Source organism: Rhinatrema bivittatum, chromosome 14, assembly GCF_901001135.1.
Source record: "Rhinatrema bivittatum chromosome 14, aRhiBiv1.1, whole genome shotgun sequence".
NCBI classification, from domain to species: domain Eukaryota; kingdom Metazoa; phylum Chordata; class Amphibia; order Gymnophiona; family Rhinatrematidae; genus Rhinatrema; species Rhinatrema bivittatum.
Window position 1 is genome coordinate 64,124,044 of NC_042628.1, and position 16,081 is coordinate 64,140,124.

Below are 16,081 nucleotides of genomic sequence, written 5' to 3' on the forward strand. Positions count from 1 at the left end.
TAGAAAAAAACTGAAAGGAGCGGCTACAAATGTAAAAAGTGTGCAAGAGGCATGGTCATTGTTAGAAAAATACCATCCTAGAAACACAGTCCAGATGTATTCCACACATTAAGAAAGGTGGAAGGAAGGCAAAACGATTATCGGCATGGTTAAAAGGTGAGGTGAAAGAAGCTATTTTAACCAAAAGATCTTCATTCAAAAATTGGAAGAAGGATCCAACAGAAGAAAATAGGATAATGCATAAGCGTTGGCAAGTTAAATATGAGACACTGATAAGACAGGCTAAGAGAGAATTTGAAAAGAAGTTGACCGTAGAGGCAGAAACTCAGAGTAAAAACGTTTTAAAATTTATCCAAAGCAGAAAGCATGTGAGGGAGTCAGTTGGACCATTAGATGATCGAGGGGTTAAAGAGGCACTTAGAGAAGATAAGGCCATCACGGAAAGATTAAACGATTTCTTTGCTTCGGTTTTTACTGAAGAGGGTATAGAGGAGATACCTGTGCTGGAGAAGGTTTTCATGTGTAATGGACTGAACCAAATCACAGTGAACCTAGTGGTAGGCCTGATTGACAAACTGAAGAGTAGTAAATCACCTGGATGGTATACACCCCAATGTCCTGAAGGAACTAATAAATGAAATTTCAGACCTATTAGTAAAAATTTGTAACCTATCATTAAAATCATCCATTGTACCTAAAGACTGGAGGGTGGCTAATGTAACCCCAATATTAAAAAGGGCTCCAGGGGTGATCTGGGAAACTACAGACCAGTTAGCCTGACTTCAGTGCCAGGAAACAGTGGAAAATGTTCTAAATATCAAAATCACAGAACATATAGAAAGACATGGGTTAATGGAAAAAAGTCAGCATGGCTTTACCAAGGCAAGTCTTGCCTCATAAATCTGCTTCACTTTTTTTGAAGGAGTAAATAAACATGTAGATAAAGGTGAACCATGTAGTGTATTTGGATTTTCAAAAGGTGTTTGACAAAGTTCCTCATGAGAGGCTTTAGGAAAAGTAAAAAGTCATGCGATAGGTGGATTACAAACTGGCTAAAAGACAGGAAACAGAGAGTAGGGTGGAGTGCCTCAGGGATCTGTATTGGGCCCCGTACTTTTCAATATATTTATAAATGATCTGGAAAGAAATACGATGAGTGAGGTAATCAAATTTGTAGATGATACAAAACTATTCAGAGTAGTTAAATCACAAGCAGATTGTGATAAATTGCAGGAAGACCTTGTGAGACTGGAAAATTGGGCATCCAAATGGCAGATGAAATTTAATGTGGATAAGTGCAAGGTGATGCATATAAGGAAAAATAACCCATGCTATAGTTACACAATGTTAGGTTCCATATTAGGAGCTACCACCCAAGAGATCTAGGTGTCATAGTGGATGACACATTAAAATTGTCGGTTCAGTGTGCTGCAGCAGTCAAAAATGCAAACAGAATGTTGGGAATTATTAGAAAGGGAATGGTGAATAAAATGGAAAATGTTATAATGCCTCTGTATCACTCCATGGTGAGACCGCACCTTGAATACTGTGTACAATTCTGATCGCCGCATCTGAAAAAAGATATAGTTGCGATGGAGAAGGTACAGAGAAGGGCGACTAAAATGATAAAGGGGATGGAACAGCTCCCCTATGAGGAAAGACTAAAGAGGTTAGGACTTTTCAGCTTGGAGAAGAGACGGCTGAGGGGGGATATGATAGAGGTGCTTAAAATCATGAGAGGTCTAGAACGGGTAAATGTGAATTGGTTATTTACTCTCGGATAATAGAAGGACTAGGGGGCATTCCATGAAGTTAGCATGTGGCACATTTAAAATTAATCGGAGAAAGTTCTTTTTCACTCAGTGCACAATTAAACTCTGGAATTTGTTGCCAGGGGATGTGGTTAGTGCAGTTAGTGTAGCTGGGTTTAAAAAAGGATTGGAGAAGTTATTGGAGAAGTCCATTACCTGCTATTAATTAAGTTGACTTAGAAAATAGCCACTGCTATTACTAGCACATTAACATGGGATAGACTTAGTTTTTGGGAACTTGCCAGGTTCTTATGGCCTGGTTTGGGCACTGTTGGAGACAGGATGCTGGGCTTGATGTATCCTTGGTCTGACCCAGTATGGCATGTTCTTATGAAGTCTCACCGGGGACCTATATAGGGGTAATATCACCTCCCTTTTTCTGCTGACCATTCCTCTCCCTATATAGCTCAATATCTTTCTGGCTTTTGCTGTTACTTTATCCTCCTGTTTGGCTATAATTGCCCCCAGATCCCACTCTTTTTTATTTATTTATTTATTTATATTTATTTATTTATTTTATGCTTTGAAGAATTTCCACCACCAATAATGTACCTCGTCCTAGTGTTTTACAGCCTAAATGCATAACTCTGAGTTTTTTTAGCATTAAATCTTAGCTGCCATTCCTCGAGCTTCACTAGATCTCTCCTCATATTTTCCATATCTTCCGGGCTATTTACCCTGTTGCAGATTTTAGTATTATCAGCAAAAGGAAAAATAAAGTACGGGATATTAAAGCCTAATAGATTATCTCTGATGTCCGGTAACATCTGACTAGGTAATCACCAATCTAGCAGCTATACCTTTGAGAGTGTACATGTACCGTTTTAATATGAAAATTTAAGATTTAGAATTTTTAAAATTTTTAAATGCAATTAAAATGTCTCTCTTTTTATAATTTATACAAGCCGTTAAGCCCGTTAAAAAGGGCTACATTAACATTTTTTTTGGCTCATTTCCTTCCCCCTCATTCTCCCTCCCACCTCCCCCCACTCTCTCCTCTCTCCCCTCAGTCACTCCTCTCTCTCCCCCCCCTCCCCTCAGTCACTCCCCCTCCTCCCTCCCTCAGTCACTCCTATCTCCCCCTCCCCCAGTCACTCCTCTCTCCCCCCTCCCCTCAGTCACTCCTCTCTCCCCCTCCCTCCTCCCCTCAGTCACTCCTCCCTCCCCTCAGTCACTCCCCCCTCCTCCCCTCAGTCACTCCTCCCTCCCGAGTCACTCCTCTCTCCCCCCTCCCTCCTCCCCTCAGTCACTCCTCCCTTCCCCCTCCCCCTCTCAGTTACTCCTCTCTCCCCCCTCCCTCCTCCCCTCAGTAGATCTCCGGGGTGTTCCTTCCGTCGGTCTGTCCCTCCCTCCCTTGCTCGCATGCCGCCGCCGCTCCTGCTCTTCGGGCCGGCGCCGCTCCGCTCTTCGGGCCGCCGCCGCCGCCGCTCCTGGTCTTCGGGCCGCCGCCGCTCCAGCTCTTCAGGCCAGTGCCGCTGCCGCTCCTGCTCTTCGGGCCGGTGCCGCCGCCGCTCCTGCTCTTCGGGCCGCTGCCGCCGCCGCCGCTCCTGGTCTTTGGGCCGCCGCCGCTCCGGGTCTTCGGGCCGCCGCCGCCGCTCCTGGTCTTCGGGCCGCCGCTCCTGCCGCTCCTGGTCTTCGGGCCGCCGCCGCTCCTGCCGCTCCTGGTCTGCCGCCGCCGCCGCTCCAGCTCTTCGGGCCGGTGCCACCGCCACTCCTACAGCGCCATTTTTATTTTTAAGAGGCACACTGTGACCGACGTTCTCGCATGCGCGGTAGAGCTGCTCTCTACTGCGCATTTGCGGCACGTCGGTCAACCTTCATTTATTAGGTTGATTATTATCTTCACACGCACCTACAATTGTCCACTGAAAAATCCATTATCTCTCTCCTGATGATTTAAACCTCTAAACAGGAGAAAACAAATCAGCACTTATCTTTCAGCGGAGAGAAAACTGCCTCTCCTTTTCTCATTGAATCTCCTGCCTTGTTCTGGTGGCCAGTCCAACATTGACAGTATTTCAATCTCAATGAGGAAAGGAAAGGCAATTGTCCCTCTGCTGAAAGGTAAGTGCTAACTTTTTTTCTCCCACTTAAAGGTTTAAATCATCAGGAAAGAGTTGATGAATTTTTCAGTGGACAATTGTAGGTGCATGACAAGATAAAAATATAAATTACAAGCGGTACCCGGCCACACGTTGCAGTGGCAGAGTCAGGTTCTTTACCCTCCCTCCCCCTTCCCCTTGCTCATTTACCTCAGTCACTCATCCTCCTCCCCCTTGGTCACTCACCCCCCCTTCCCTCCCCTGTCCCCACTCCAACTCTCTCCCCTCACACTCAACTCTCCCCTCATTCTCCCTCCCCTGACACTCACCTCCCCCCTCATTCTCCCGCCCCTGACACTCACCTCCCCCCTCATTCTCCCTCCCCTGACACTCACCTCTCCCCTCATTCTCCCTCCCCTGACACTCACCTCCCCCCTCATTCTCCCTCCCCTCACTGTCACCTCCCCCCCGCCTACTGCCTACCCGTCAGATCAGAAAACCTTTGTATTTCTATTTCTGAGGGAACCCCCCAATCCCAACCCTTTAAATCAAATAATAACCCCCCACCCTCCTGCCCCCTCCCAAGACCTGGGAAATTAGAATTGTTGGTGCTACATGTGGTCTGTCCCTGGGCATCTGTGCACGTTATGTAGCCAAATAGGGGAGTGCCTAACCAAATTTGCACTTCCAAATTTGTTTTGTGATCTGGAGAGGGCTATTTTGGTGCGTTCCCGAGATCATGCAAGTTTAGTGTATGTATTTGTGTGTGAACCTCCCCCTTCCCCCAAAAAACAGCCGTATGAGAAAAGTTCTCTTAAACTAACCACCCCAAACTCTCCTGCCCCCCCTCCCCCAGCCCTGCGAAAAACAGTACCCCACCCCCTGCCCCCCCCCAGAGTTGCTGAATGAATGAAACCTGCCCCCCCCCTCGTGCCCCCTCCCCATGATGTTCGCAATAAATTCATTACCACCCCCCACCCTCCAGACCCCCCGAGACCTGATAAAAATGTCTGTTGGTGGAGCGGGCGTTCAGGAGCAGTCTAGGAGCAATGTATTGGCATTGGTCTGTCGGCTGCGAGCACTGAAACGGGTTCCGACGGCCCTTTGCCCTTACTATGTCAGTGGGGTGGAGCAATGGCAGCGGTAGGTCCTCTGACATAGTAAGGGCAAAGGTCCGCCGGCTGCCAGTCCTGAAAATGGCGCCGAGGGGCCCTCGCCCTTACTATGTCACATGGGCTACTGCCGCCATTGGTGTCCCTGAGTGGCATAGTAAGGGAAAGGGCCGTTGGCGCCATGTTGAGTGCTGGCAGCCGATGGCTGTAGTGCAGGAGATGTGTCACGGACCGGTTCTGGCCCCCTGCTGGAGCCTCCCGGACTTCTGTCAGGTTTTGTGTGTGTTGTGAGGGCCTGGGAAGTAAATACATTTGGCATGTGTGTGGGGGGTGTGAGGAGGGTGGTTTTGTGTGTGTTGGGAGGCTGTGGGAAGTAAATCAATTTGGCATGTGTGTGGGGGGCGTGAGTACGGTGGTGGGTGTATTTTACCTGTAAATGAAATAGTTATCTTCCGGCAAAAAAAGTGCACGAAAGTGTTAAAATGGAAGTGAAACGTGGACCTGGACTGGCGAAATGATTAGTGTAGCATGTGTTAGTGTAAGGTGTAACAGATGGCGCTTACATCCAGCAGATATCGCTGTTTTCTTGAAAAAAATTTTAAACCTATTTTACCTGTCACAGGTGTGACATATCTGTAATGTAAGTACAGAACTTCCTGTATGCGAAATGAAGGTTGTGTCCAAATTTGAAAGCAATCGGTTCAGTGGTTTCTGAGATTAGCGATTTTGTCCAAACTATTTAACATTTTTATTTATATAGAAGATGTGATGTGGGGGGGATGGGTGTGTGTGAATGTGATGTGTGGGGGATGGGTGCGTGTGAATGTGATGTGTGCGGGATGGGTGCGTGTGAATGTGATGTGTGCGGGATGGGTGCGTGTGAATGCGAAGTGTGAGGGATGGATGTGTGTGAATGTGAAGTGGGGAATGGATGTGTCGGGGATGGGTATGTGAATGTGATGGCTGTGTGTGAATGTGATGTGTGAGGGATGGGAGTATGTGAATTTGAAATGATTAGTGTAAGGTGTAACAGATGGCGCTTACGTCCAGTAGATGTCGCTGTTTTCTCAAAAACATTTTTAAACCTATTTTACCTGTCACAGGTGTGACATATCTGTAATGTAAGTACAGAAGAACCTTCCTGTATGCGAAATGAAGGTTGTGTCCAAATGTGAAAGCAATCGGTTCAGTGGTTTCTGAGATTAGCGATTTTGTCCAAACTATGTAACATTTTTATTTATATAGATAAGAGAGACACTTTAATTCCATTTACAAATTTAAAAAAATTAAACTAAACGGAGAATGAGAGCTTGCACAAAATTTTCATATTAAAACAGTATATGTACACCCTCATAGGTATAGGCACAAGACTGGTGATTACCTAGTCAGATGTTACCAGATATCAGAGAAGTCTATTGGGCTGTAATCCCCCATACTTTGTTTTTGTGATTGTATTTTTAGAGGGTATTAAGAAGAGGCATCACATTTGTTTATTATCAACAAAAGGGCAAACTTTTCCCGAAAATCCCTTGGCAATGTCACTCATGAAAATATTGAAAAAAATATGATTCCAGGACCAATCCCTGAGGCACACTACTAGTAACACTCCCCTCCTTGGTGTCAACTTCATTTACCACTATCCTTTGTACATTTCACTCAATCAGTTTCTAACCCAGTCATTTACTAAGAACATAAGAACATGCTACACTGGGTCAGACCAAGGATCCATCAAGCCCAGCATCCTATTTCCAATAGTGGCCAATCCAGGCCATAAGAACTTGGCAAGTACCCAAAAACTAAGTTTATTCCATGCTACTGTTGCTAGTAATAGCAGTGGCTATTTTCTAAGTCAACTTAATTAATAGCAGGTAATGGACTTCTCCTCCAAGAATTTATCCAATCCTTTTTTAAACACAGCTACACTAACTGCACTAACCACATCCTCTGGCAACAAATTCCAGAGTTTAATTGTGCATTGAGAGAAAAAAAACTTTCTCCGATTAGTTTTAAATGTGCCACATGCTAACTTCATTGACTTTCTATTATCCCAAAAAAGTAAATAACTTATTGTTATGTTCTTATGTTACTCTAGGGCCCATACCAAGGGCATTCGATTTATTTATAAGCCGCGTATGTTGAAGTGAAATCCAAGTACACTATATCTAGCGCTCTCCTTTGATCTAACTCTCTGGTCACCCAATCAAAGAAATTGATCAGCTTGGACTGACAAGATCTACCTCTAGTAAAACCATGATACCACTGATGTCTTAACAGGTCACGGTGCCTTCCAAGATACCTTGCTAGGTACTTAAAAGAATCAGAGGTCTTCCAGCATAGTCCCCATGGCTTCTTCACAGGTCTCTCTCCTACCCATTCCCCCTACAGCCCTTCCCAGGTCCTATGACTCATACATCTGTCCAAGGACCCTTCCCAGGTCCTTTCCCTCATATTCCCAGCCACCCCCTGCATTGCCTCTTCCATCCTTGACTTCATTTCCCCTATCCTCCATGGCCTCTTCTAGTGTTCTTTCCTTCATATCCACCATGCCCATGGTCTCTTCCCAGGTGCTCTCCCTCCTGAACCCCACCTACGGACCTTTGCGGATCCTCACCTTACCCCTTCTCCAATACCCACCTGTTCCCCCAATGAACAGCCATCGTACCCAACCACCACCAAGCTACTTCCTGAGTTACTGTTTCCCAAACACCTCTTTCTTGGCCCACCTTCATATCTCTTCCTCTCTATGGCTCTTTTTTGGATTCCTCTCCTACTTCCCCTATTACTGCCCCTACCTATTTACACGCCCCTACGGCCCCTACCTATTTACACTGAGTTCCTCAGTACCCTAGTTCCCTTTCCAGATGCCCTTCCAGGGTCCTCCGCTCCTGCCCGTCAGTCCACCATGCCCCTTTCTGTGGTCCTCTCACCTTTTACGCGCCTCCATAAGCGTCCCTTCTCTCCACTACTTGTTCTCAGGCCACGCCCCTGCACAGCCCCGCCCTCTTTCTTACGGGATTTCCCGTTACCAAGGGAACCCAGGCAAAGAGTTGGGGCGCGGCCGGGCCTGTGAGCCGGTTGGCCCCTCGCTGGTGTCGGCTCCCGACTGTTTTTTCTACTCCAGCCACAGCCCAAGGACCCAGAACCAACCGCCCTCAGGGCTGACTCTTCTGTTAACAATTTCACTGCATGGACAGTGGGTTATTTGGGAAGAATGCAGAGAGCAGGTCTTCTTCTGATGAGTCTGGTAGTATGGGAGGGTGAGTATGAGACAGACTCAGACACTGGCCGAAGTAAATGTAACACATGGAAAGGAGACTGCATTCATTAGGGATGTTACTGCTTTTATTCCTGTCCATGATCAGGGCAGGGTCTACAGACACTGTAAGGAAAGTGGGTACCTTGAGAAGGATGCAGAGAGCAGGGCTTCTTCTGCCGAGTGCGCTAAGCGCAATGGGAGGGTGAGTATGGAACAGACACAGACTCTGGCGGTAAAGTGTGACACATAGACATGAGGCTGCACTCATCAGGGTCTGTTACTGTTTTTGTTCCTGGCCTGGATCAGGGAAGGGTCTCATTAGATCGGATACAGACACTTCTCTGAAATAAACAGGAATCCCCAAGAGCAGCAAGTGGGAGTAGAAAGTCTGGATCCTGCATACTCTGGGGCTCAGGCTCTCCATCGCTGATCCTTTCTAGAGAGGGAGGGTTTCGGGCTAGCAAAAAATCTTAAGTTCAGGATTTTGAGTTATTTTCACAGCCTGCATAGGCTAAATTCTGTAGATACATTTTACCCTCAGACTTTAAGCCCAAATAAATTTGACAAAGCATATTTATGTGCATTAATCAGCTTTAAAAATTCGCAGGTATGTGTTAACTTCTCCCTCCCCCAATTTCAAAAATAAAGTTACACCTGGCTGAAAACTGATGTAACTGATGTAATGATATATTGTAACCGAACCTTTGACTGCACCTGTTAGAATGTACTATTGTACACTTTTACCTACATTAAATATGTGCCTACATGTAAACCGTTGCGACGGTATCTAACTTAGCAACGGTATAGAAAAGTTTTTAAATAAATAAATAACATTTGTTTGGATGTACATGCACACTTTTGAGAATTGAAAGTATGTGTGTAAATCTGGATCCAGCCCTACCTCCACTCTCTGGCAATGCCTATATGCACAGAAAAAAAGTACACACAAAATGTTATTCCACCTGTACTTTACATGCATACCCACTGAGCTGTTCTGAAAGAGCCACTTACATGCTTAGAACTAGTTTTTATGTGCACAAATGCCTTTGAAAATTACCTATTTTAAGTTCAAACTCTTAAAACATTTTAAAGAACTTTAAGTATTGCTGTTGTTTTTAGAAACTAATCACTTTATCTCCATTTGATTCTGCAGCTGTAATGTGTTGTGTTGTGAGCATTTTGGGCTTATTCCTATATTAAAACTGAAATTCAGTTTGAAAAACTGTATATTTATAACCCTAAATGTATCTCTCTCTGCAGGTTTTCTCTACCAGGTAACTCCGATAGAGTTTTATATGAATTCCTCTGATAGTGTGACAGTGCAGCAGGGATTGTGTGTTGTTATCCCATGTAAATTCGGTTTCCCATCAACTGTAATATTAGGAGATAACCCTCATGGATACTGGTTCAGGGAAGCAGACATTCCTGGAATAAACAAGCCCGTAGCAACTAATGATGGCTCTAGAGAAGTGTCTGAGAATACCAGAAATCGCTTCCAGCTCGTGGGGGACTTAAAGAAACAGGACTGCACCCTCAGGATCAATGATGCCAAGGAGGAGGATATTGGAAGATATTTCTTCAGGATTGAGGGAGGATTTCTTTATAGTTTCTTCAACAAAATTAGACCTTTTGTGAATGTAACAGGTAAGTAGTTTGTGCTTCTCTGATTTATTAAAACAATTCAGTAAACAGTGAACCCAAAGTAGAATAAAGTAAACAATCAATAAATGATTCCAGTTTATTTGCTGTGAAACATAGAAAAGCATAAACTTCACTAGATGGAATTTCTTAGGAGAGAATGACCATCCTAGATACATTCAAGGACGGTATTATTGATTCTGAATGACTAATGTCACAATGAACAATAGTGTCTGTTGATTGGTGGACCTCTGTGCCGAGATGAGGTTGGCGCTACTTGCAGTCGGTAAACCCCTTGTAGGTCCTCGTCGTTGGGAGGCGGATACTGTCAGTACGGAGACCCAACTGGACCTTCACCAGTACCAGCTCTCATTCCCTGCAGGTTAAGCCCTTGGGTACCAGGGCTGGCTGGACTTAGTCGTGGGTCTCCGGTCGATGAAGGATCCCATGGAGTCAGAAGGCGTGGTCAGACGTTCCAGAGGTCGAGGCCGGTGGCGAGAAGAGTCCAGTTGGAGGCCAGAGGTCAGGGCAGGCAGTGAGATGATGAGATCCAATGGACAGGTGTAATGAAACCGCTATCTGATGGGAGGAGCAATCAGATAGGAGTTAGCAATCTGTAGTGAAACTGCTATCTGGTAGGAGGAGCAATCAGATAGGAGTTAGCAATCTGATGTGTTCTCCGTGAGTAGTTAGCAATCTGTAGTATTTAGGAGAGTTGTGGGTAGATCCCTGAACCAGTGGCAGGTGACCACGCCCCCGGGGAACACCCCGAGAGGGACCACCGGTCAGGCTCAGAGTATGGAGACAGACACACACTAGTTCTTTTATTAGACAGTATACTGAGGTGGCAGTAGTGAGCTGGAATGCCCGGCTGGGCTGTAGTCCCTCAGAATGCCCGGCTGGAATGCCCGGCTGGGCTGTAGTCCCTCAGAAGCTGGAACAGCGATCCCTGGAGGCTGAGCTGTAGAGAAACTGAAATATAGTGAGTAGGCAGGGTAAGCAGAGTTCATGTACCGAACCTGATGGTAAGACTCACACAATGTCTCATAGAAGCCCAGGAGCTGGAATGTATAGGCCCTCGAGGAGTGAGTACCTGGTTCCAGGGAAAGCTCTGAGAGAGCGATAGTAACTCACAGATGTAGTAGGCAATGCTGACTTCCAGGCAGAAGTGAATTCAAAGAAGTCCGGGAACAAGGGCCCTTGAGGAGCGAGTACCGGTTCCAGACTGCAATCTATTTATTTATTTATTTAGTACTTTTTTATACCGACATTCATGATACAGATCAGATCATATCGGTTTACAAGGAACAGGGGGATTTAACATAAACCAGAACATTAACTGCAACGAAGAGGCAAAAGTTACAATAAAACAAGGGTAGTGGAACTTGGGGTATGAAGAAGCTGTAGTAGATAGGAAACTCGGTAACTATAGCAAATCATTTACAATGTTTGAGATGGCGTGCAATGGTCAGTTGCAATGCCTGAGATGGAATGCCTTAGATGGAAGGCCTAAGTACATAATGTATGACTAAGTTAGGGGAAGGCTTGTTGAAAGAGCCAGGTTTTAAGTTTTTTTCTAAAAGACAACAAGCAGACTACAAAGTAAGAGAGAGAGCGAGGTCCCCGAGGAGCGGTTACCCCTGGTTAGTCCGAGGAGGCAGAGCAGCTTAGATAGAACGAATCCAAATCCGTTATCATTCCTTATCCTTGCTAATTCGATGTGTTAGCAAATTCTAAGACCTTAAATATCTGTTGCGGGTGACGTCATCTTCGGGGGATGCCCCCGAGGTTCACGCCATCGCCGGTACTTCAGTCGGGGCCGCGCACGCGCCCCTAGGCCTGCAGGAAACATGGCAGAGGACCACGGCAGGAAGACGCTGCAGCAGCCAATCTTCCCGCGGATGAAGAGGGAGGCGCCAAAGAGGTGAGGAGGGCGGAGAGAGGGCATTGGGAACCGAAGGACACAACAGTACCCCCCTTCAAAGGGCAAATTCCTCTTCGTGTACCAGGCTTAGGTTTTGAAGGATGCGCGAGGTGGAACTGATGAAGCATCTCTTTGTCCAGGATATTGGTCTGAGGCTCCCAAGAGTTTTCTTCGGGGCCAAAACCTTCCCACTTTAGAAGGTATTCAAAAGTCTTGCCTCTTTACGAACATCCAGACTCTTCGACTTTGTACTAAGTCGTCTTCTGCATAGACGACAGGTGGATCTTGAGTCTTGGAAGAAAATTCGCTGAGTATGTTGTTGTAGATATCAGCAGCAATGGAGGAGCTGCTGGGGATGTCACAGATCTTCAGTGGAAGTGGCGAAGTTGGAGAACGTCCAAAGCCCACTTCAAGTTGTAACACAATAGCGGATCTTCTAATTTGATGAAGGGACTCCTCAGGTCTTCTACTAGACATCTGAGAATGAAATTGCCTCCTGCCCCTGAGTCCACCAGAGCAGGAGTCTGAACCGTGATTGGTCCGTAGGTCGAAGAGACTGGGAGAGAGAGCGAAGGAGATGTCGCGGTATGGCCTAAGAACAGTCCTCCTGCAGGACTTAGGCCCTTCCATTTCCCGGACGAATGGAGCATGTAGAAACATCATGGCCGGGTTGACCACAGTACATGCAAAGGCCGCGCTTCTTCCGAAATCGTCTCTCCTTTGAAGTCAAGTGTCCACGACCAAGTTGCATAGGTTCATCTGTATCGGCAGCAGGGACTACTGGAACCTTCCGAGGTGTAGAGACAACACTGGCCTGTTCCAACCCGGGTAACACCCTAGGCCAGAGTTCCTTCACCTTGTCCCGGTTTCGTTGATCAATCCGAGTGACCAAGGCTATTAATTTGTCCAGCGAGTCAGGTGTCTGGCGAGCGGCCAGCTCGTCCTTCAAACGGTTATCCAGGCCTCTGCAAAAGAGAGTCTTGAGACATCTGGGTTCCCAACGGAGTTCTGCCGCAAGAGTTTTGAACTCTATGGCAAATTCAGCCAAAGATCTGCTGCCTTGCTTCAAATCCACTAAAGCAGAACCGACAATAGAAGTTCAAGCAGGGTCATCAAAAACGGATTTAAACAAGTCCATAAATCCCTCTATGTTCTGCAAAAGAGAGTCCTTGCGTTCCCACAAGGTGGATGCCCAAGACAGGGCCCTACCATCCAGGGATGAAAGGATGTAGGTAGTCTTGGAGAGATCTGTAGGAAATAGAGACGGCTGTAAGGCAAAGTGCATGCAGCACTGGTTCAAAAAGCCCCGGGTCTTCTGGATTTCTCCGGAAAAGCGGTTTGGAGCTGCCAGTGGTTCAGCAGTCTTCAAAGTTACCTCCGGTGACTGACCTTCTTGGTTGGAGGCTGTGCCTTAAACCTTCGATGTGTGTAGCTGATGAAATGCTGCAGTACTTTACTCCAAGGCGTCTTGCTGCTCCACAATGCGCTGGGCCAAGCCTGGTATGGCCTGCAAAGCAGTCAGTTGTGCCGGATCCATGGAGTTAGCAATCTGTAATGAAACCGCTATCTGATGGGAGGAACAATCAGATAGGAGTTAGCAATCTGTAGTGAAACTGCTATCTGGTGGGAGGAGCAATCAGATAGGAGTTAGTAATCTGATGTGTTCTCCGTGAGTAGTTAGCAATCTGTAGTATTTAGGAGAGTTGTGGGTGGATCCTTGGACCAGTGGCAGATGATCACACCCCCGGGGAAGACCCCGAGAGGGTCCACCGGTCAGGCTCAGAGTATGGAGACAGACACACACTAGTTCTTTTATTAGACAGTATACTGAACCGCCAGAGGTGGCAGTAGTGAGCTGGAATGCCCGGCTGGGCTGTAGTCCCTCAGAAGCTGGAACAGTGATCCCTGGAGGCTGAGCTGTAGAGAAACTGAAATATAGTGAGAAGGCAGGGTAAGCAGAGTTCATGTACCGAACCTGATGGTAAGACTCACACAATGTCTCATAGAAGCCCAGGAGCTGGAATGTATAGGCCCTCGAGGAGCGAGTACCTGGTTCCAGGGAAAGCTCTGAGAGAGCGATGGTAACTCACAGATGTAGTAGGCAGTGCTGACTTCCAGGCAGAAGTGAATTCAAAGAAGTCCGGGAACAAGAGCCCTTGAAGAGCGAGTACCGGTTCCAGACTGCAATCTACAAAGTAAGAGAAAGAGCGAGGTCCCCGAGGAGCGGTTATCCCTGGTTAGTCCGAGGAGGCAGAGTAGCTTAGATAGAACGCATCCAAATCCATTGTCATTCCTTATCCTTGCTAACTTAAATATCCGTCGCGGGTGACATCATCTTCGGGGGACGCCCCCGAGGTTCGCGCCATCGCCGGTACTTCAGTCGGGACCACTCCGCGCACGCACTCCTAGGCCTGCAGGAAACATGGCGGTTAGCAGCGTGGAGCCGGTCTGGGAACGCTGGAGGACCATGGCAGGAAGATGCCGCAGCAGCCAATCTTCCCGCGGACAAAGAGGGAGGAGGGCGGAGAGAGGGCGTCTGGAACCGACGGACACAACAACAGGCAGATAGTTGAGGCAGGCAGCAGATGATGCAAGGTCCAGGAAACGTACCGGGGTCAAAGCCAGAGAAGCAGTCTGAGGAATCTGATGAATAGGAGTAGGAACACATGCCAGGAGCAGGAGCACAGGAACAGGAACCAGGAGCACAGAGTCAGGAAGCAACCTGGTGGATTACAAACTGGTTAAAAGACAGGAAACAGAGAGTAGGATTAAATGATCAATGAGAGTAGGATTAAATGGTCAATTTTCTCAGTGGAAAAGGGTAAACAGTGGAAAAGGGTAAACAGTGGAGTACTTCAGGGATCTGTACTTGGACCGGTGCTTTTCAATATATATATAAATGATCTGGAAAGGAATACGACGAGTGAGGTTATCAAATTTGCGGATGATACAAAATTATTCAGAGTAGTTAAATCACAAGCAGACTGTGATACATTACAGGAGGACCTTGCAAGACTGGAAGATTGGGCATCCAAATGGCAGATGAAATTTAATGTGGAGAAGTGCAAGGTGTTGCATATAGGGAAAAATAACCCTTGCTGTAGGTTCCATATTAGGAGCTACCACCTAGGAAAAAGATCTAGGCATCATAGTGGATAATACTTTAAAATCGTCGGCTCAGTGTGCTGCAGCAGTCAAAAAAGCAAACAGATTGTTAGGAATTATTAGGAAGGGAATGTATAATAAAACGGAAAATGTCTTAATGCCTCTATATCGCTCCATGGTGAGACCACCTTGAATACTGTGTACAATTCTGGTCGCCGCATCTCAAAAAAGATATAGTTGCGATGGAGAAGGTACAGAGAAGGGCAACCAAAATGATAAAGGGGATGGAACAGCTCCCCTATGAGGAAAGGCTGAAGAGGTTAGGGCTGTTCAGCTTGGAGAAGAGACGGCTGAGGGGGGATATGATAGAGGTCTTTAAGATCATGAGAGGTCTTGAATGAGTAGATGTGACTCGGTTATTTACACTTTCGAATAATAGAAGGACTAGGGGGCATTCCATGAAGTTAGCAAGTAGCACATTTAAGACTAATCGGAGAAAATCTTTTTTCACTCAACGCACAATAAAGCTCTGGAATTTGTTGCCAGAGGATGTGGTTAGTGCAGTTAGTGTAGCTGGGTTCAAAAAAGATTTGGATAAGTTTTTGGAGGAGAAGTCCATTAACGGCTATTAATCAAGTTTACTTAGGGAATAGCCACTGCTATTAATTGCATCAGTAGCATGGGATCTTCTTAGTGTTTGGATAATTGCCAGATTCTTGTGGCCTGGTTTGGCCTCTGTTAGAAACAGGATGCTGGGCTTGATGGACCCTTGGTCTGACCCAGCATGGCAATTTCTTATGTTCTTATGTTCTCTAGGCTGAGGCGAGAAAGGAGCAGCACAGTTGGGCTTAAATAGTCCCCCAGCCAGATGTCATCAGTCAGGGCCATGGGGAGCTTTCCCGCCGCTGGCCCTTTACATTGGGGAGAAAGACGCGCGTGCGCGTAGGAGGGCCAGAGGGGAGGACGGTGTCAGCTCCCTGCTGTGTGACCAGAGCAGGGAGCTGTCGGCGGGACGGTGCATGCCCAACCTCAACCAGAGCGATCCTCCTGCCGCGACAGGTGAGGGAAGCTGACTGCGACGTTACCCCCTCCTCTACGCTCCCTTCTTGAAGTCTTGGGCTTCCTGGGATGCTTACTGTGGACGTGTCTGAGCAGGACCTTGTCTAAGATGTTGGAAGTGGGTTCCCAGGTGT

At 46.7% G+C, this 16,081-nt stretch overlaps 1 protein-coding gene across 1 annotated transcript in view; it reads left to right on the forward strand.

Moving 5' to 3' along the window:
• The first annotated feature begins 8,010 nt into the window (after window positions 1–8,010).
• The window catches only part of LOC115076061 (sialic acid-binding Ig-like lectin 13), a 183,297-nt gene continuing 175,226 nt past the window's right edge, over window positions 8,011–16,081 (forward strand). Inside the window, exons 1-2 of the mRNA XM_029577173.1 lie at window positions 8,011–8,222; window positions 9,482–9,865. Of these exons, the coding sequence (XP_029433033.1) occupies window positions 8,177–8,222; window positions 9,482–9,865 (430 nt within the window). The 5' untranslated portion in view covers window positions 8,011–8,176. The remainder of the gene's footprint in view (window positions 8,223–9,481; window positions 9,866–16,081) is intronic.